The sequence below is a fragment of the Brachyistius frenatus genome, unplaced genomic scaffold (genome assembly GCF_029030835.1).
Source record: "Brachyistius frenatus isolate BFR_SWC_R1_liver_20210118 unplaced genomic scaffold, ASM2903083v1 Contig_104, whole genome shotgun sequence".
In the NCBI taxonomy this organism is placed as follows: domain Eukaryota; kingdom Metazoa; phylum Chordata; class Actinopteri; family Embiotocidae; genus Brachyistius; species Brachyistius frenatus.
In genome coordinates, this window is record NW_027210703.1 from 22,729 (window position 1) to 44,499 (window position 21,771).

Below are 21,771 nucleotides of genomic sequence, written 5' to 3' on the forward strand. Positions count from 1 at the left end.
AGAAGTGGAGTCCATTTCCCATCTGCTCCATCCTCTGAAATGGCTCCAAAAATTACTGTATCAAATAGAAAAAATAATCACCTTCATGGCAGCATCAAATCCCTGCACAGGGTTACCTGTACAAAGTGATTACTATTGATATCTTAATGACTAACTAACATAAGAATTAGCGTAAGATTAATCAAAAACAAACAGCATTGCTGAAGCTCATGTGGAGCTATGCCAAAGAAATGCCTCTTGTTGGACATGCTGCAAGTAAAGCCTTGGCATTAAATGTTTTGGTGCAGACGAGTGAAGCGATTACTGCTGAGATCTAATTAAAAAGAAAAAAAAATCTCCATTTCAGTCTGTGGCCATGAGAGAGAGGGAAAGACAAAGAGAGAGACTGTTTTCAGGGCAGGGACAGAGAGAGACAAGCGATGAAAAGATCTGAAAGCAGAACAAAACTGGCTTACCAAAAGTGATGTTTATCCTTCTGTGTTGATATGAAGCAGAACAACAACTAAATCTGCCCTGGGAGGCATTTAGAGAGCACGCACACAACAGACGGAAAATACGAAGTAGGCCAGTGAGGTTAGAAAAGCCGGCTGTGATTTCAAACTCGGCGTTTTCAAACCTTGGACCTGCTGAGAAAACCTGGATGCGGGATGTAAATAAACACTTTAAGTGTCCTTGAATAAGACGTTTTAACTATAAACAAGCTCACAAAGGAACATGAGTGCACCGTGTCAATATCCAGTACAACTGGAACAAGAGTTAGCAGATGGCTAGACCATGTATAAAACCCAACAGGACTTTTAATTTGAAAAGAGGGCTTTTAATTTGAAAAGAGGGCATTTCATTTGAAAACTCAGTCATACGGCCTTTAGCTGACCAAGGGTGCACCTTCATCAGTCGGCGACCACAATTGCAATAAAGCTAATCTCTTGGTTTTATCCTATTCATTTAACTTTTTTTTTTCGAGAATTTACAGTTTCAGCATAACAGAGAATAAAAATGTAATCATCGCCTGGTCAATTATGAATAAAGTCCGACACCCTGAGGACAAACTTATCTAAGCTGCGCCCTCGTCGCTGCAGTCAAGAGACATAGAATTTAAAAATAATACGCGGCTTTTAATTAAACCTGACCCTGAGCACGAATATAACGACGCCCAACCAGCACGGCCGCTGAACTCTTACCGCTGAATACAAAAGTCACAAAAGTCCAATTAAGAATAAAGTATTAAGTAATAAAGTGACCTGGACCTGGACAGAAGTCAAAATCAGTGACAGAACTGCATCTATTCATCCTTTTCTCAAGAACACTTTGGAAGGAAAAAAAAAAAATCCCCCACAACATCAACATACTTAGACGGACTGCTTTCCTCATTCAAGCTCCTGAACCGTTGTAACAGAGTACAGTTAGCTTAAGTGGGTCATATTTAGCTTTCCAAGAGCCATGCCAAAATCCTCTCTAAAACTCAAACTGATTATTTTTGTCAGACTGACATCAACTTATATCCGCTTGACTGGCCATGAAGAAAAGAGTGGTGCAGTAGAACCAACAGCCAAGTCAAAAGTCAAAAGTGTGGTCATACAGAAACCAAATAGAGTGAGTGGATAAAAATTAATTCTTTTTCTATAGAAGAAAGGACAAACCCTGCTTCAACTTAACCCCTCTGTATTTTTGGTTCTTCCTCTCACTTTAAACGCAAACATCACAACATCCCTCACCATCTTTTTTTTTTTTTTTTTAATTCTCATTTCAACAAGCTTCCTTTATAGAGACAAAGGAAATTATGAAGTTATGAATAAAGCATTTCTGCTTTCTGTTAAACTCAACTCGTTCCACATTTGCACTTAAAAAAAAAAAAAAAAGTGGAAGTAAATGCGGATATAAGACCAAAATAAAACTGGGCCAGCAGGTGAGCTGGCAGGTAGAAGGAACTAGAACAGTCACATGCTGTGCATCCTTATCTCCGTTCCCCCGAGGACAGTTAATGTTGAGACGCTGGGTACAGCACAACCACAGAGGACGTTTCCTTTTTCCAACAAATACTAGACATATGTATCATTTATGTCGTCACGTGAAACCGATTTAATTTGTATAAATAATCAAGGGGCAATCCGTAAATGGACTGTCTTGTGACCTCGCCGCCTGAAGTAGTGGCATTACCAATGGGAAACCCGAAAGCTGAAGACAAAGCTACCAACGGTGCTGGATAATATCATGCAATCAACCTCTGGTATTTTGTGACAAATCTCAGATTAAATACGGGGACATACCTCAAAATGACAAAAACCAAGCGAATCCACAGTATAGTTTTGTCTTTATATCTAATCTGAATGTTACGGATTTCATTTTTGTACTTTTGTGCACAAACTTGATAAATTTCTACTTTTCCACGAAGCGCTTAATCATTGTAGTAACAGCAGCGCTCACAGAGAGCCGAGTACAGGCTAGAAAAATGAAAAGGGGGAAGTCCAACTGCAATTCCACTTTACATAATCTCTTTCGCCATATGCCTGTATTTCAACACGCTGTGGAAAATTACTCGAGACACCGACGGCAATTATGCATCTCCCTGTGAAAACGTGAACACCGCTGATAGCCCGTCTATATGAGCTGTGTCCTACACAGGCGGGGCGCCACGAAACCACACAATAAAGCCTCAGTCGACGGCTGCGCTTCCTGACTGCATGCGTACAGCTGCATGGGCTCTTATCGAGATGTGCAGGTGGCTTCTTCCCCCTTTTATTTACACACATCACACGAGCACACATTTGGCTGAGACGAGGCCGAAAAAGGGGAAGTGAGATCGTGGCTTGAAATAATTGTGGAGTTCACCTTCCTCGCTAATATAGACTGCGACGGATGTCTACGTTTTATCGGTCACGTAAAATGAATTTGACTCGACGTCTTGGATGAGAATCCTTCTTTCAGCTCGAGAAGCGACGTCCAAAAGCTGGAGAAATACTGTCAAAGTGAGCCAATTAATGAGACGTAAATCGAAGGCTACTGAAGATTTGAACAAGCGAAACACCTCTAGGGGAACTGTAAAAGCTGGATGCACACGTAATCAGGTTTGGATGCCACTGGTCATTTGAACAGTGGTATTCAGCTCTTAATGCAGGATTATCAACCTAATCAAACAAGTTACCAATGACTTCCTGATGCCTCGTTAGCTTGGTGTTCTATAAATCCTACTGCATCCATCCCATCGCCCACCCAACGCGTCTAAAACTCAAATGTTTCCTGACTCGAGACTTTGGCTCGAGTACGACTTGGGTCGCAAAACGGAGGATTCACTTGATACTTGACCTGCTTTGAAAGCAAAAGCAATCAAGTCTCAGCGTTCAACCTGCAAAGTTCACACAATAAATAATAAATGAGACGATTATCAGGCCATGCATAACAAAATACGCCGAGTCTCCTGTTTAGTTAGCAGGCCTGTGTATATCTGTATAGACTGGCTGTGGAAAAACACAGGTTTTAAAAGCAAAATCATGGAATGCCATGCTATTTTATTGGTCAGCATTCAAACCTGAAAGGCTTGAAAGTGACTTGCTTGATTTGCGTATGAGGACTTTAGACTAGACTCGAGGATTGCTTTGACAAAACCCAAGACTTGTTTTGGACTTGCCTCGACCGATGACTTGGACTTGCCTGAAAACATTTTAAGAAAGGTCTGAATGGTTCCACCATCCCTACGTCCCTTTCATGTCCTGCTGACTGACCTGTCTGGCCAATCTGCGGGCCTCCCAGTAAGGCTTGGACTCATCCACGGCCTTGCCGATCTTCATCACCAGTTCATCCAGCTTCACCGTGGCATCCACCAGAACCGAACGGAACTTCTGCCTCGCATCCTGGTCAGAAGGAAGAAAGGAAAATGTTAGTGATTTGAGTAAAAACAAACTGGGGTGGGGGATTGGGAAGGGGGGCATCTTATATCATTGTACAAATGCCCAAATGAGCCAAAAACATCAATTTGCAATTGACCGGGTCATCAATACCTTAAAGTCGGGTGTACAAAGACGCCTTACACCTCTTACTACAGGAATTAAATGGCTTTCCTCAGCCTGAACCCAGACAATGAAAAGTGTCATCACTCCAAGTTCTACGATGAACACTCCTACTGAAACCTGAATTAGGTGACTTCACAACTCTGCCACATTCCCACAAAGGGAAAATGTGTATTAGTGTTTTATCTTCTTAAATGTAATCAGTTATGCAAAGCACTATGAATAAAAAAAGAAAAGAAAAAGCAATCAACCAAGGACAAGTCAGCGCTCAATGTCATTGTTAGCTACAACAGCAGGTGGTGGATGAAAATCAGATGTTGCTGTGCCCGACTCTCGTCAGCGAACATGCTCCGGTGTAGCTTTTGAGAAATATTGCTTTGTTGAACAGTTGCTACATCATTTGACAGGAGCGTTGTAGAGCCTGACCCCTAACCTACATTCGACTCGCAGCTTGTAAAGCTGCTAGTTGAGGAAATGAAACGGGGCTCTATTTGCCGATACTGCTACGGGTCAAAGCCAGAAACAATTAAAGCTCCAAAAACCAAGGAGCACCAGAGATAATGTCACACATATGTTGGTCTAAATTATACACAAGAACCATAAGCTACCGAACACTGCACTTCATTTAATACGAGGAAAGTGTTGACACCACGTGCCAGAAAAAGCTAACAAAGATTCCCTGAGAACAAGATTGTCCGCATGAACACTGAGAAATAGAACAAATCCCACGACAGGGAAAACTTCATGACCAATACAACTTCTTCTTCTTTTTTTTTTTAACTGACCCGAAAGCAAACTTCCATCTCTGAAACCTTTGTTTGTCCACTTGTACTCGTCGAAGGGGAATTCATCAGACTGATAAACATTTGTCTCGGAAATTTCATTATGGTTATATAAATGGCACGAATGGCACAAACTTCTAAGAACGAGAACAAAGGAGCAAGAAGGAGAAAAACAAGTGAGAAAAATGTGCAACAAGCTTTTTTTTTTTTTTCAGTAAGCAAGTTATTTGCGAAGCCAACCGAAGATGTAAGGTCTTCTACCACGGTTCAGATGTAAAACAAAAACAAAAAACTTTCTCACATACTTTATAGACCACAAATCTCAGTATTTAAGCAAAGTGTTACACAACACAACAACCCCCCCTCCCCCCACTTGCTCTACCATCCCCATGGCAAGTGGAGTTGTTTTTTTTTTTTAAACTTTAAACATGTCAAAATAAGCAAGAGGAATTGATGTCATGTTGCAAATTGTGGCATGCGTGTTGCAAATGAGATGTTTCACCAAATGCTGCACGCCGTCAGGCCGATGTCGCCCCGCACAAAAGAAGCTCACGAATACCATCTCGGTTTTAATTCTACTTTTTCTGATTCTTGGAATAAATGGACACGGCTTGCAGTTCCTTTGATCTAAAATGAGTCCCATTTAAGATGTATGCTACACTTGTTGGAAAATAATACAATGACCTCTCATGGCGTCAACTCCAGGATATTTTGTCTAAAAGCCACAATGGTCCACAAAGTCCCACCTAAGTTAAACGTCCCCAAAATGTATCGGACGTACTGCGTGGGTGCATTAACAGAATGTTTTGTTACCCCAAATCACCAGCAGGTTAATATTAAACAACAATAAGAGTTCAGAGCCTTAATAAAGAGCGAAGAGAAGAAGGAAAAAAAAAAAAAAGCATTAAAACAGATGCATAGTTTATCATTTGTAAAAAAGAAAAAAAAAAAAAAAGGTCCCGAATTATGTAAAGCATTGATAAATGGCACAATTTTCCACTTCTGCAACTTATGATTGATGTCGAACACGTCATTCAACACTTCATCTGACTGGATTTACTGGAGTCACTGGATTTATATCTTGCGGTGCTGGGTCTGATGACCTCTGGAATGAACCGTTTATCCACATCAAATATCGCGGCGGGTGAAAGAGATTCCAGAGACGACATTAAAGTTAAGGCAAGATGAAGAGCCTGTTGACCTACATGTCCCATTACAGCCACTTTTTGTGTTTGTAATATGAATAAAATGCGTTGCCTGTCTTTAACCATGCACTGCATCACTCTGATTGGATCACGCAGGTCTGCGGCTGTGATGGGCTGCAGCAGTCTGGGCTGTTGTATCCGTGCAGGAAGGTGAATCCATAGTTTGCTTCCACTCTTGTCTGAGGCTGATCTCGACTTTGACTGTACCGTTCCCTTCGGGCTCACGGACATCAGTCGGTCCTCTCCAGTTTGACTTTCAGCCACCGGCCGCTCTATCAAACTAATGTTTAGTCCTTCGTCCACTCCTCTTATCTACATCACCCCTTTAAAAAAAAAAAAAAAAAAAAAAGCCCCTCTGTTCCATCCATTCATCTGCTATCGACCTTCAAACTGACAAAAATGAGCAAAACTTTCTTTAATGCAATGTCACTGTCTTATTTTTTTATATATATATATCTTCGATAACAGCATGGCTCTATGGGGATTTTATATCGGTCGGTCAGTTCATCACTTTTAACCCGTAGGGCCGCCAGGAGGTTAACATTCTTCGTTTTAAGTAGCTCGACAAATTGGATGAACTGTCACGAATGTTGAGTGACATTCGTGTCCCCTCCAGTATTACCTTCGGTAATCTGTTGAACATCCACGTAGCGTCATCGTCAAGTTAAATTATGAATTCCCCTAACACTTTGGTTAATGATCACATACATGTAAAACGAGCAAGTAAATGTTTGAATGCTAGCAGGTTACACTATGATGCTGAACATGCCAAATATTAACACCTGATAAATATCAGCACGTTTGCATTCTCACTGTGAGCATGCTGACATGCAAACCATTAGCATTGAGCTCAAAGGAAGCTGTACAAAGGTATGAAGGTATGGCTTTGGAGAGCTGCTAATACAGCATTGTATGTAATACATAAAAAAAAAAACTGAAATAATAGACTGACAATAAACATATGCTACGTTTCCTTCCGTTATTTCTGCTAAACCTTCTGCATTTCCTTCTGCTAAGAGCTACTTTACTGTAATAACATTTCCAGCACGCTGGATTACAAGTAAAACAGGCAGCTTAAAGTGCTGACTTCCAGCTTTAAGGGAAGGAAGGAATTGTGACCTTTTTTACCCTTGACACCGTTTGCACACGCGTTTAAAACACCTCTCAATTCGAAGTTGAAACTCAGCACTTCAACCTCACACTCATCGTTTCATTTCCAACCAAATGTGCTGGAGTACAGACACGAACAGACTGCATGAAACAGAAAATGGACTTTAAAGCTACACAGTTATGAGACGGAGAGCTTAAAAAAAAATGACTTCGACAGAGGTATGAATGCATATCTGTCTTTCTTGCCTCTCTGTCCTTTGCTCTGTATCTCACCGTCTCTTCGATTTTTCTATCGCTGATGGGAGACTGCAGTGCAGAGTCCCTGTCCTCCCACTCAGGGCTCGGACGCTGGCACTGTGACGCACTTCAGCTTTGACAAAATGATGCCGAGACCTCGTGTCTGCAACTTGTGGTTTTCGGGCGAAATTAAATATCATTTGCTGTGAAGGTGCATTATGTCTTTCACGTCAGCGAAACTCCCAAAACACTGGGATCATTATTAATTCAAATCAATTCTCATCGGCAGCATGAATGCTTTAAAACCCACATCCTCTTTTGGGTAAAGTGGTGTTCACATTTAAGAAGCTGAAACATATATATTGTATTTGTATTTTTTACCAGTTTTGCTTAAAAAAAAAAAGGCCTAAAAGAAAAAAGTCACGAGCTGTTGGTAATCATCTGTCCAGTGACCAATCATTAACAGTCTAAATGTTCTTGTTGTGATTCAACTGTTTGTCAGTTCAAACTTGCATAAGGAGATCATTATCTGTACAGACCCCTCGACACTCCACGTTATGTCATCTATAAATACACCAACAAAAAAACAAAAACCTAGAGGGAGATGTTTTGTTTCTGAATGCGGCGAGACCGCTTTCGAGCGTCTTCCACTCCCTGAGAGCAGACGGTCTTATTCCTCAACAGGAGACGTCCTTGTCGGACATGAAAACGACTTCCCTTGAAAAAGGCAGAAACGCGCATTGGTCAGGGTTGAACGGTCAACACGATGTTTATTCCCGCGGGCGCGTGGACGGGTATCCGGAGTAGCATAGCCTTCGAGGAAAACTGAACAAAACAATGCAAACGAGGGCCTCGTGCGCTGCAGGAGAGGGTTATTTTCTGTTTCTACAATTTGAAGATTTCCCCAAAAATCGCCTCCCATTCAGACGATCGGTAGAGGCTACGATTTACTGATGTCGGCTAGCTCAGCAGCTGCACACAGAGAAGAGACTCGTCACCACCGCAGACAGGTGTGGGGCCAAAGATGAATTAGTTTCAAAAGGGTGTAATCAGGTATTCTAATTTAAGATTTACCTTAAGGAAGAGAGAGAGTGATTTTATCGATCTGAGCGAGCAGCTGAACAGCAGCCTTGTCAGTGTGTGTGTGTGTGTGTGTGTGTGTGTGTGTGTGTGTGTGTGTGTGTGTGTGTGTGTGTGTGCGTGTGCGTGGTTAGTTTCTCCTTCAGTCCATCTTTAATACGTTTCATGGCACCGAAGCGCGTCTTTTTCTTCTCAAACTCCAGACCCCAACATGGCTTTGCACTTTGACCTCTGCAAAGCTCCACACAATGTCGTTGACCCACATAAATGTAAGTCATCTGTCTTTACTGGGCTTTAATTGGATACAAAGATCAGCTGCGGTACGTAAAAGGCCTCGATGGGCGTAGCGCGGCTACAGCCGTCATTAAAAATGACTTTGAATGCTCAAATGAGTTAATTGCAACACCAAACTGGACGTCAGTGCCTCTCGCAAAACAAGTTGCCAGCCAATTCACTGAATGTTGAAACCTGCTGAGACAGAAGAAAAGCTGAACTTGGCCTGGAGACAGTACAAAGGTCCAGCTGTAACTCAGTTAAAAAAAAAAAAAGAAAAAAAAAAGAAAAATCGCTGCCTCTGCACGCCGGGATGCCTTCAAAAAAAACACCCATTTCTGAAGAGTCGAACCGACAGTCTGATCTCGCAACCCGTCAGTCAACATTTTGTCTGATCAGAGGCGAGCGGTGGACGTGAACTCGCGTCTGCCGACGCTCGGTGGCGAGCGTGCGATTGCGTGGTCTACCAGTCAAAAGATAACCTGCCGCTCCAGATAACCTGCGAAAACATTCAGCGTACGAAGCTCCGCGCGTGTCAAAGGACTGACCTCGAGCTCCGTCTCACGTCTGTTGATGTCGTCGGTAGACTGGTTGAGTTTCTCCAGCTCGCCCTGGAAGAGAGTAACAACGGAGAGGTGAAGCGAGTGGCGGGGCGGGGGGAGAGAATAATATAATATAATACCTGGAAGTATCAGGGAGGGAGCGAGCAACATGTGGAAGTAATGAAATGTACGTGGGACGGAAAGGAATGTAAAAAATAATACTGATCCGAAATGTTAAAGCGATGTGACATTTGGAGAATGAAACCACTGGAAATGTAATCTATAACTTCACCTTTAAGATCCGTCCTCCAAAACAGATGGATAGCAAATGCTTTTTTTTTCTTCTTCTTCTTCTTATTTTACCTAACTCAGGTGACCAAATATTTCCATATAAAATAAAAAAAAAAAGTTGTCATCATTTTCTCACCTTTAAACAAATAAACAATCATTTACCTGGGAAACTACATTGCTGTTGTATTTATAGCCAGTCTGACTTATTTCTGCTTTGGTTAAATGCTGTATCTTTGCTACATCTTCTTTGACATTATTCATTTTTACTGATATAATTGGCTGATTCTCTTTAAAAAAAAAACAACCAAACTGGAGTCCATAGTTTACCCTCTTCTTGAATTGCATCAGCCTGCGTGGCTTTTGAAACACATTTGCCACTCTCTTCAAATAACAACCTGTCACAGCTGTAGGAATTATTTTAGATGCGAACTGAACAGATAAAGTTTACTTTTACTAATGTAAAAAAATAAATTAAAAAATTATTCAGGAATTTTTTTTTTAGGCTGCATCATGCTAAGACTTTGCTGTTAGCTGCAGCGGTGTGGAGACAAACGGACGTGCTGGGCTAGAAATGAATATTTAGGGTTACACATATATATATATATATAATATAATATTAATGATTAAAGCAGTGGAAGTAAAGACTCATTACCTGAATTCTGGGGTCCACCTCCTCCTCTTCGTATTCATCCTCGTCGTCCGACCTGTGCTCCCTCTGTAAATGGTCCATGTTGGAGGTGAAGGAAAGATGCCACAGCCGAACAAAGACAGACGTTACAACAACTGGAGACGCCGCAGACACGACGGACACATCTGTCTCAAGCCGGTCACGTCGAGCTGGATTCAACGTACTTCTGTCCTCGGATTTGAACAATTACTATTGTTGTTGTTGTTGTTGTTTTTTTTTAAAAAAAAGAACGGCTTTTCGAAAAAGAAATATTCCGGTTCGTATTGGCCGGGCCGAGGCTCAAAAGCGTCGCTCCTCGTCGGGATCTCCTTCCACACTGAGCCCGCTGCTGAAATGACCGACAGTACCAGTGTTTCTGCCACAGAGCGGGAACGCCCCCTTCTGAGAGGCTGGGGAGTGTATGGCGGGTGATTAGTGCCATGCAGCGGCGAGGTGCCGTCCGACTGGGAATATTTGAAAATAAATATTCTTACACATTATGAAGGTAGTAGTTTGGTGTCTTTTTTTTTTTTTTAAACAACGTTTTTTGTTTTTTTTCAAAGAAAATTTCTCACACTGCAAAGAAAAATCTAGTTTGTATATGAAAATGTTTGAACTGAGAATAAAATTATTTAGATTGCAAACAGGTTAGGTAGGTAGGTAGGTAGGTAGTTACTTTATTAATCCCCGAGGGGACGTTTTTTTCGCTACAGCAGCATACAGAAGCAATAAGATAATATAGAATAATAGAAAAGCAATAAAATAGCAGTAAAATAGCAGTACTAAATATTAAATATAAATATAAAATGCACAGTAGATACAGTACAGTATATATATCTATATATATTATATACAAACAACCAAGAAACACAGTCAACAGTGTTATTGTTATGTGATGGATTTTGCCAGAGGTGAGTTATTGTACAGTTATTGTACAGTCTTATTTTGCCAGAGGTGAGTTATTGTACAGTCTTATTGCGGTCGGCAGGAATGATCTCCTGTATCTGCACATTTCCTAGATAATTCTATTGAAACAAATAATTATCTAGCCCATTAAAATATTGTAGGATACTTCATAAGATCACTCAACTATCACACATGAACGGACATGAATTTGAGGTCCTGTCGTTTTCTGGCAACATGTAACACTTTTCTGCATTCGTGCCACACAAATAAATTAATATGTTAGAAATAACAGATAATATAATTATAGTCAGACTAGCCCAGAAATAAGGCGTCATCTGTTGCACATAGTTCTATAGCAAAGGCTTATTATGAATATCATGTCTGATGTGTCAAATGGACAACATATTTGATTGGCTGATTAGAGTAGAGCAATAGTTTTATAAAGCTAAACTTTGTCTCTTTTGTGTGCATAAACATCAGTTCATTTATTTCCCAATAAGATTAGTTTGAAAACATTTCTTCTGACTCCATTTCTTAATGTCTTACTTTGAGTGTCATCCGAGTGACGTGCTGGTGGTGTGTTTCTGTCTCCTGTATTCAAGCAGCAATTTTATTTACCAGAAAACACACTTTACGAGAATGATTTGGGCTTTAACAGAGGCTTGTCTGTTGGCCTCAAAACACTTCTAGATGTGAGAGTTTCCTGTTTCTCTGACTTGTGAACCTTACTTCCTCTCTGGTTTTGGTTATAGAACTGTGAATCACTCATCAATATTAATGATTTCAGAGCTAAATGAGATAATTGCAATACTGTTTGTTTTTAGTAAAAAGTCATTCCAAAGACAGCTATGGATTTTACTGACTGAAAACACCTTAATAAATACATACCACACTTTCAACACTGACAGATCTTCATTTACAGTGAGTATACTGGCATTTGCATGCTGCACCCCCCCTTGACAGCCTTTGAGACTTTTCCAAATTAACCTTCAGACTGAATGTATCAAAAGACATGACAAACTTTCATCTGCTGTAAAATGGAACACAAAACACTCATTTCACTCAAAAATATTCGGATGCGTTCAAGGACACGAGAGTCTCCCTGGAGACAGACTTTCTTTTGACATATCCTGGCATCGCTCCTTAACCTCTTTTGTTTTCGTTCCTCTTGCTCACCAGAGGAGAAAGTACTGAGAGCGTGGAGATTGAAAAGACAGAGGCCCGAGGAGGCATTATGCAGGTTGCATAACCAACTCTATGTGCCTGTGTATATATACTTCAAGGGTGAGGCTGGAAGAGTGGCTCAGACACGCACACCATTTGCCAAAGAAATAACAAAAGAAAAGACCTCAAATGGCTTTTGTAGCAGCCTTGCCATCAAGATTTTCAACTTTTCTTACAAGAACATGTCTGTTGATGGACACATCTCATGTGAACGAAGAGTGGAATAATACATCTATGTATAATCAAGGCTTTTGTAAGCTGGCAACCTTCATTGATTCAAGATACAATTTTGACCTTCACTCATAATAAACAGCACGTACTCATGATAGTGAAAGGCACATCAGATAAACGCATCATCCTTTAGAATCATCCTGAAGGACTTTCAAGCCAAAGCTGTATGTTATTTAATGTACTAGTGTGTAAGAGTGCTATAACTATTTAATCAACTAAGTAGGTGATACTTTTTTTTTTTTTTAATTTTTAAACAGTTACCTCCGAAAACCTAAAGGTGTACAAACCCATGGAACATTTTATTCTATGCAAGTGTAGAATTCATATCTTGGATATGATTTGATAAGTGGATTGTTCTGGTGCTTTTAGCCTCACTATATTTAAATTGTAAGTATTTATGTTTCAATATACAGCATTTAAACCATAACAATTACATAAGATAAAATGATATAGTTGAATAAATTAAATCCTGGCTATATCCCTGAGTCATCCTAATAACATGCAGTTTTAACATTGCACAAAAATTAGAAGTAACCTTTTAAATGACTCTGAGAGAAGATTTTAAGCCAAACCTATTTTCTTCACGTCAATCTGATTCCTTATTTGAACTAAATTAGCAAAATCTTTGACTTTTCCTTTGGCATAAAATTGAAATATACAACTAGCCATACAAAGCTGTTGCTGCTCAGCAGGAGTCAAAGCCTTGACCATAGCTGCTAAAGAGTGGATGTTCTAAAGTGCTTCTTCAGTCACACTGAAGGTGAAGGTGAGATTTTGTATGCTGACACACATCTATATGCATACCTACTTTCGCCATTCCCCACAGGACTGCAACTCAACATCTCTGCTAGAGGAGATCACAACGCCCTGTGGAGCCTGAAGGATATCCAGAGTCATATCAGCATGTTTTGTGTCTCTTCAGGCTGCTGGTGATTTGTCTGAATAACAGGATACCCAAACCCTTTTAAAGAGGAAGCAATGGACTGGAGTGTCCTCGCCTTGCTCTTAAACCTCGGTCGTAACCCTGGCTTACTGACCTCTGCGCGAATGTACGTGTCTTTGGCTATTAGTTTACTGTCATCATGAAATATCGCTACTTCCAGACAGAAAGATCAGTCTTCAGTAAGTAACTTGGCATTGAAATATATCATATACTGTGTATACTAGAGTAGGTTGGGCAACATAAGAAATCTGGAACCATAATTTTAAATATAATGTGAATAAAAAAATATATGGGACTGATATGCGAGAGTTGTAGTTCAGATAATGGCTGTTAGAAACGGAGGGAGAATTTTAAAAACAACAAATCTGAAACTAAATGAAATCACAGTCCTGCTTACAAATATCTAATATATAAAATACTTTCCCTTCTAACGTTACATTTTCTCAATATGTTGTAAAAGCTCAACCTCTGCTACTTATGGTGGGTGAAACCTAAAGCTAAAAGCTCCTACATCAGCTCAACGCATTGCTTAAGAAAAACATTTTGATGACGACAATGCCGGATTGTGTGGTACACCAAGTCTGAGATAGAAGGACTTTAGATTACAAATCTGTTGATAAGACGAGGAGAAGGAACACGACAGCTATGGACAGAGACATTTGTGCCAGTACCGCAATCAGAGAGGAAAAAAACAAGAAAGCCGGATATACTCCTTAAAGATTACTTCAGGCATATGTGTGTTCAGTATGAGGTACTGCCGTATATACACCCTCCTCATCAAGAGGCAAATATGGTTTTCATGTTGTGAATCGTTATTCATAGATTACTTGACCGTTTCTTGACGAATTACATTTGTAGCCACAAGTGGGCAGAAAAACTCCAAAAGTTGTTGAATAATTTGTGGTGACAGGAATGGTAAATTTAAAAAGTGTAACACAGTTTTACAAACACAATAGAGGTGTCTGTGAAAAAGTTGGAAATATATCTGAAGAAAAGGCCCTGGGTGGATATAATGGAACTGTTAGGATGACATAAAGGAGGCACATATTATTATTATTATTATTATTATTATTATTATTATTATTATTATTATTATTATTATTAACCCCCCCAAAAAATAGTTGAAATCATCAAACACTGACCCCCTGTAAAATATCTGTTCCTATAGCTGCTGGATTTTCTACGAGCTTGTCTCACACTTTTGTCTGTCTGCTTGTTTACCACAAATCTAATCCTGAATCTTACAGCAAATGTCCCATTAAACCAAAACAACTTATTCAAGATGGGGAAAAAAAGAAGCTCCACAGTGGTATAGTTCTGTGTGCATTTGGAGCTATGAGTGACCGCCTTCATACTGCATTCATTTGGTTTATTTGATTATGACATAATGCATAACAACCTGAAGTATTTGATTTATTATTCATTGATAATTTGTTAGTTTGTGAGTGAAACAGGAAGAAAAAAAAAAAACGGACTTACTGAAGATCCCACTGGAAAAATGGCAGCAATGTAGGATTGTATCACTGAATAAAATCTTTTTAATCATGTTTTTGTTATGCATTTCCAAAACATTCAGAAAATTCCAGCCCTTGTGAACTTGCCAGAACAGGACATTGTCAGCAGATTCCTGATAGCCACTAGAAACATGGAGTGGTTTTTTTTTCTTTATCAGTGACACATAAGAAGCTGTTGCCGTCTTGATTCATCTCTCCCCTTCTCCTGTCTGCCCCTTGATTTTTACTCCACATTTTTTTTACCCGCTTTGTAATGTTGGTGATCTAAGAAATTAAACGTCCCCTCATTGTGAGTAACTCCCGATAAGAGTGTCAGCTAAATGGCTAAACTGTGAATGGTGGACGAGCTGGCAATGTGTTGTGTGCTGTGCGTATCAGCACAGTGCACGCATTCACGGCAGATGAGGAGCAGATTGTATCCGTTTAACTTTGTTTAGGCTTACGCTCCCGAGGCACTCGTTTAAGTGGTTGGGGTAAGAGTGTCAGCTGAATGCCTGGACAGCCGAGATGGAAAGGTGCCAAATGTTATAGTAGAAGGAAAGTTAACCTTAAACCGACGGTGTTGCACAGGAATCCGACTTTTCTTTCTTCCTCAGTCAATATTTTCTTTCCGTTCTTAATTAATTTCGTATCAAAGTCAGACCGTGAGGAAATGCTCCAGTTAAAATGGCAAATCCTGAATATTTTCCTCAAGTTCTTGGTGAAAATATTCCCTTTGATATTCGGGTAAAACAACAAATTGAGTATATGGCTGAAATCTAAAATTCACATCTGTCTACAGTATCTAACAATAAAGCAATATTCCATAAAAAAAACAGATTGTCACGATTAACTGATTAGATTAACTGACTTCTTGTTATAAGGACAGTATTTTCTTCCTAATTTACAGTGTTCATTAGGTGAAGGTAAAAGTTACTGAGTGTATTTGGGGATGTTTTTTCAGGTGAAAAAAAAGAAAGTGGATTAACTTGTCACTGAAAATAGTTCCCAACAAGGTTGACTGCTTTTACTTCTTTGAGTACAATTTGTTAGGAAGTAGAGTGGCTGGCTATTTGGAAACTACTAAGCCAAAGTGAGACGATATATTTGCAACCCAATGTATTAATAATTACATCTTCAGCAGGAAGCAATCGGAATTTACAAAACTTGAGACTAACACATATAGTTGGATTTGGTCTGAACAACTCCAGCCTCATCCTTTAAGGTAAGAGGCAGAGTTTGAATGTTTGTTGTTCGACGAGATGTGAATCGCATTGTGTCGTGCAGATTGTACACTAATGAGGGTGTGTGCCGCTCAGGATGTTACATGACGGCGTGGAAGCAGAGCGTGGATGTTTCGTGCTGTAATGAGGGAGACCTTGATGCGAGGCTCGGTACCTGACCTGTGTCCCCTTCCCTTCGTCTTCCTGTCTGCGTCCGGACCACAGGATAAGGAACTGGGGCGTGCTGTTCTTTCCAGGGACAGCTCACCAACAGCCACTCAGGACGCAACAATGTCCAGTTACATTTGCATTGCACGTTTTAGTCATCTACCTTCAGGAGCAACTAAGAGCAACCAGTTCAAGTTCAGCACCGTTAATAGGAGTTTAAAGGTGCACTCGCTCAAACTTTGGCTTGCAGACTACACATGTCTAAAAGAAGGCCTGAGTTATACAGTGGCAGTATAGAGTATTGTGTTGTTATAGGAGCTTGCCAAAGGGACGAATAGACAAGCTGTTTCAGTTTCCGTGAAATCAATTCAATCCTTTTGTTTTTCGTAATCAGTCTCTGACAAGTCACCCAACTGAAAGGAAGTAAAAATACTTAAGTGCAAAGATAACCTTTTCCCTGGAAAAATCAATTTGAAAGACAAGGACATAGAAGTAATGTGATTCTGGGGTGTTTTTAACCTGTTTTAGATCATCATCTTTTGAGATATTCTTTATCTGCAACCAAACCACTATTTAGTATAGTATAGAATGGAATAGAAAGAATTACATTTGTGGTGTTTGTGTCATCTAAAATATCAGTAAACTGTTTTCATTAAGAATTATTTTCTACAGAGAAAGGACATCAAACAGTTTGCTATAACAACATTTAAATGAAACAATTACAATTGCCATTAAAAAGTTTATTCATCACTCAAAAAATGTAAGTACAATAAGTTCTGATACCGAATAAACTGAATGTGCTGTTTGATTCAAGCACTGCAACACCTTTTCAAAGATTATAACTTAATATAATCAAATAAATATTTTTTTTTGATACAAAACAAGGCTCTGCAGCTGCATCCAAAATGTACCTCAATATAATAACATCCTCTAGTGGGCAGTAGTGCTTATTACAACTAATTATTTGCACAACGTCCTTTACTCTATAAACATTTTAAATTGAAAATCACATCAAGAATTGTTTTTAAAGGTTAAAAAAAAGTTGGCAATCCTCGAGTACAAAAGGTCATCAAATTAGGTAAAGATCAAGATCCTTTGATAGTAGACTTTTTTTTCTAAAAACAACACCCACTTACATATACACACTCGACTGTCACACTGTTTTACTTCCCTTATGATTTCATGTCCTGTGTTGGCGGTATTTTAACAGTTTCCTCCCTTATTACTGCACTATTCTAATTTCATACTTCTGTTTTTTGCTTTATGAGTTGTGTCTTGTTGTTGTTTTTATTTACCCTGCAAAATCTGTTTATCATATTCAGGTTTATTCTTATATTATGATTTAAAGTACCCTAATCTTGTTTGAGTGGGCAGACATTTCCCAATTTGGGTTATTCTTCTGTATAAAGTCTGAAATAGGCTAAACATGCAAACAAGTTAGGCTGTGAAAAAATATAATACTAATTAATAACTAGTACTACTAATACTAAAACATAAAAGACAGTATCATTCTATCGGTATTTGTTTACTAACCAGAGTCAAAAAGCAACTTGACAGACGGAGGTTTTGTCTGAATGAAACTTTAGCCAACCACCTCATCAATTGCTTGTTTTTTTTCTTTTCATATACAGTCATAGAAAGAACACACCATTAGATTACATCCAACAAGAAAAAAAAAACATAATTAATCAACAATGAATGAAATGTATATATAGGTACGTTAGTTTTAAATACGCGTAACTGTTTAACGACACGAATAAGGAATAAAAGATATATAGAAGGATTATTTCCTTGTTGTGTCACTTGATGTTTAATGATAAATAGTTGTTGTTTGACTGAGGTTTGGTGGAGGTGGTGTATCACTTCAGCTCCTTCTCACACACCCAATAATGTTGTTCGCTGCATTTGGCGCCATTATAGCTCAAAGTGTCAAAAATGCTAGCAATGGCGCAGGATCCAGGTTGAAAGACTGAAGGCATCCATTCCCTGTAACAGTACAACAGTTCTTATCCCCAATGTCATCATAAACATTCAACTTAATTTGTATTAATCAGAGTTTCCTTGAATTTGGGTCTTGTAACAAAGCCTCCACCAGCTCATTGTCTTAGTTTTATGGCCTCGAACTACCCGTTTCCAAAAAAGTTGAGACACTGTGTAAAATGTTCCATGAATCCTATATCAGGCAAGAAGCAGACAATGTTTCACTTCTAAAACTCCAGCAACTGGTCTGGTCTCCCCAAATGTTTGCAGAGTGTTGTAAAAACAACACAATAGTGTTGGACATGACCCTGTCCAAATAAACAATAAAATATCTCCGTTTCAACATTTGATAAGTTGTCTTTGGTCTATTTTCAATTAGATATGGTTTATGTGATTTGCAAATCATTGCATTGTGTTTTGTCATTTGCATTTTACACAGCGTCTCAACTTGTTTGGAAATGGGCTTGTACAGTCGCATGATGCTTGTTTGCAGCTGAAGCAAAGTTTGAACATTAAGAAAGTGGAGCGCTTAGCTGTAAAAGAGCCAGATTGGAGTAAAGCAGTGTTAGAAGAGCGCAAATGTGGGACTCAATTCATTCAGGTGGCCTGAAACACTCAAAGATACTGCTAACATTGTTTCATTTCTGTTGCTGACAGGTTTAAAATCATCCAAAGTAACAAGTGATTTGTTGTTTTTTTACCCTGAAACTGATTCATTACTTGATTTGCACAGAAATTATTTTTGCAAAATTATGGCTATTGTGTCATTCATTAATGGATACCTTGATTACACACTGAGAAACATTTAAAAAGTCTTACAGCATCGTGGTTCCGTCCTCCCACGTCCATGTCCACATGAGCGTAAACAGCTTAAACTGAGCTCTCAACCCGATCCACACATCAGTATGTCCAAAAATACGGAGAACATCCTGATGGGAGGAATTTGTGATTTAGATTTGATTTTGGTAGGAATTATGAAAAAATGGTTGATGAGCGGAAGATTTTTTACTCGGGTAAGAATTTTTGCAGCAATAACATGGCTTGTACAAACATTCCTAATAGAGAAAATGTTATACCTTTTCCACTTCATCATTTAAAATCACCAGATGAGCGCCTTTCGACACGCAGTCTTCATTGGCGTTGTTCCAGCTCATTTCTTCAGTGGAAAGCTGGTAACAGCTGGACATGTACAACCGCCATCCAGGGGAGCAGCTCAGGGGCGTTTGTCCTGCTTGTCAACAGGACAGTTCAGAACAGGATTGGAAAAACAGACAAAACAAGAATCCCAAGGTGTCAAGCGAGCGCTGAAAAAGCAATAACTGCTAAATATTTTAGAAATATAAAACACTCACCCACTTGAGAAAGCCTTCTGATTTCAGCTTGAAGTTGCACTGCCTGATTTATTTGTTGTCTGAGTAGGTCATTTAATATGTTATTGTCTTCGATCAGGTGGCTGGTACTGTCCTCTAACTCTCTGATTCTGTTTACCAGTCGGTCTCGCTCCAGACGATGAGTGCTGATGTCAGTAAATGGGATCAGGGTGACAGTGGTAGAGTTGATGTGGTTGTTGCATGACCCAACTAGGAAGGAGAAAAAAAAAAAAAAAAGTTGCTCCTCTTTTTGTGAGTCAAAACCTCACACAACTTCCTCATAAGAGAAAAATAAGATTCTTGGCATTTTTTTTTTTGTTGGCATTCAAATCATGAGGAGGCTGCTGTTTTGAAACATTTTAATATCTTAATACAGCCAAGTTTCACAAAATGTCTGAGGAATAACTCACTACAAAATTCACTGCTGTGACGAGATGATCCACAGAGAGCACGTTTGAACCATTCAAGTCAGAGTCTAGAAATATTTCTTCTACAAGTCTATTTAGCTTTTCAAATGAAATCTGGATTTTGACTACTCAGTTGCTGTTCTTGTATTTTGTGGAATATGGGAGCTGGTACTCACTTCCTTTTAGGCGCAGAGAAACATTGAGAGCTGACTGTAGCATGCACAGCAGGCCGACACTGACTCCGACCAGGCTGTAGACCTTTGACCTTCCTGCGGGGCACAAACCCACATCACCCACAAAGATTATTACCATATACCTGTATAGGCATTAGCAGCTCAACAGAGAAGCTGTCCTATCTGAGCAAAATGTGACACACTGGATGAAAATGTTGTAACATGCACAGTGTTGAAATACGATTTGCAACATAGGGACTCTCCACGGTGTCACCATTTCTAAGAAGGTTCACAAACAGCTCAAACATGTCTCAACAAATGAACCCACATCCCTAATTTAAAAAAAATCCCCTTGGGATTAATAAAGTAACTATCTAACCTAACCTAACCTAAATAAAAACAATAAAACAACAAACATGAGTAATAACAGCATTCCTTCAGTCGTAACGACATATAAAGAATGTTTTGAACACTCAATATTAGATTTTATACATACCAATTATGTTTGTTGTGTGGTTTAATTGTATTGCATTATAGTGACAAGTGTTTCTATTATTTTGACCACTCCATTTATATCAATGAGGGTAAGTTAAATGATTGAAACACCTCTGCTACACTGCACTACAAACTACATCCTCCAAACTGATCACACAGTTTAACAGCTCAAAAACAGTTTCAATAAAATGTCAACATTATAACCTTCTTAAAGGATTCATATGACTGCTGTGTGAGATGGTATTCATTTTCACTATGCATAATAAACTGGCAATTATGAGTATTTTACAGAACGTGTGGATCATTTAATCAACAAAAAAAAGGTGCAAACTCCTTATAAAACATAACAGAAAAGTCCAAGAAAAAGAAACTAAAGGAAAAACAAAAAAGTTTATGACCTGGGCAACAATTTTCTGTCTTCTCTGGATGATCCCTCGCTTCATCAGCAGCTGAATTGACGTAATATTCCATGTCCATTCTTCTTTCCGCGACTCGGATGAACTGTCAGAGACAGGCAGTGTGTTGTCCTATGAAATATTCTGTACTGCCTACTCAGCTGTCTTCAGGTGAGGGGGTGTGTTCATGAAGTCATAGTGGACTGGTGTCCATCGTAACCAATTTCCCAATAACACTTGTGTCACCAGACCACATATAAAAACTATCCAATATTGGATACACAAGTAAAAGCGTGTTAATACACGTCAGTCACTAAATGTTGCAACTTGCTAAACATATAGACAGAAAACTAAGACCTGTGCCTTATATATCTATTATATAAATGTATATACATCTACTCTCTCACTATCTTTCTCAACCAGTCTCTCTATCTATCTTTCTTTAATTAATATTAATACGGCATTAGGTGATTTTATATATACATAAATTCATCAACCTAAGGGTGACATCATCACTGTAACAACCACGTTTTCTCAAGATATGTGATGTACAAGCTATGTGCCGTTTTCAT

At 39.2% G+C, this 21,771-nt stretch overlaps 2 protein-coding genes across 2 annotated transcripts in view; both read right to left on the reverse strand.

Moving 5' to 3' along the window:
• Positions 1-10,522, reverse strand: part of sh3bp5b (SH3-domain binding protein 5b (BTK-associated)) — a 30,201-nt gene extending 19,679 nt beyond the window's left edge. Inside the window, exons 1-3 of the mRNA XM_069711963.1 lie at positions 10,177-10,522; positions 9,240-9,302; positions 3,720-3,848 (exon numbers count right to left, since the gene is read on the reverse strand). Of these exons, the coding sequence (XP_069568064.1) occupies positions 3,720-3,848; positions 9,240-9,302; positions 10,177-10,254 (270 nt within the window). The 5' untranslated portion in view covers positions 10,255-10,522. The remainder of the gene's footprint in view (positions 1-3,719; positions 3,849-9,239; positions 9,303-10,176) is intronic.
• Positions 10,523-17,471: 6,949 nt separating this feature from the next.
• Positions 17,472-21,275, reverse strand: LOC138628754 (C-type lectin domain family 4 member G-like). Its single transcript, XM_069711980.1, has 6 exons — positions 21,203-21,275; positions 20,313-20,405; positions 19,712-19,939; positions 19,436-19,587; positions 19,179-19,288; positions 17,472-18,365 (listed from the first exon to the last, which is right to left on the reverse strand). The coding sequence occupies exons 1-6, from the start codon at positions 21,273-21,275 to the stop codon at positions 18,239-18,241; spliced, it is 783 nt and encodes a 260-aa protein (XP_069568081.1). The 3' UTR covers positions 17,472-18,238.
• Between the last annotated feature and the right edge of the window lie 496 nt (positions 21,276-21,771).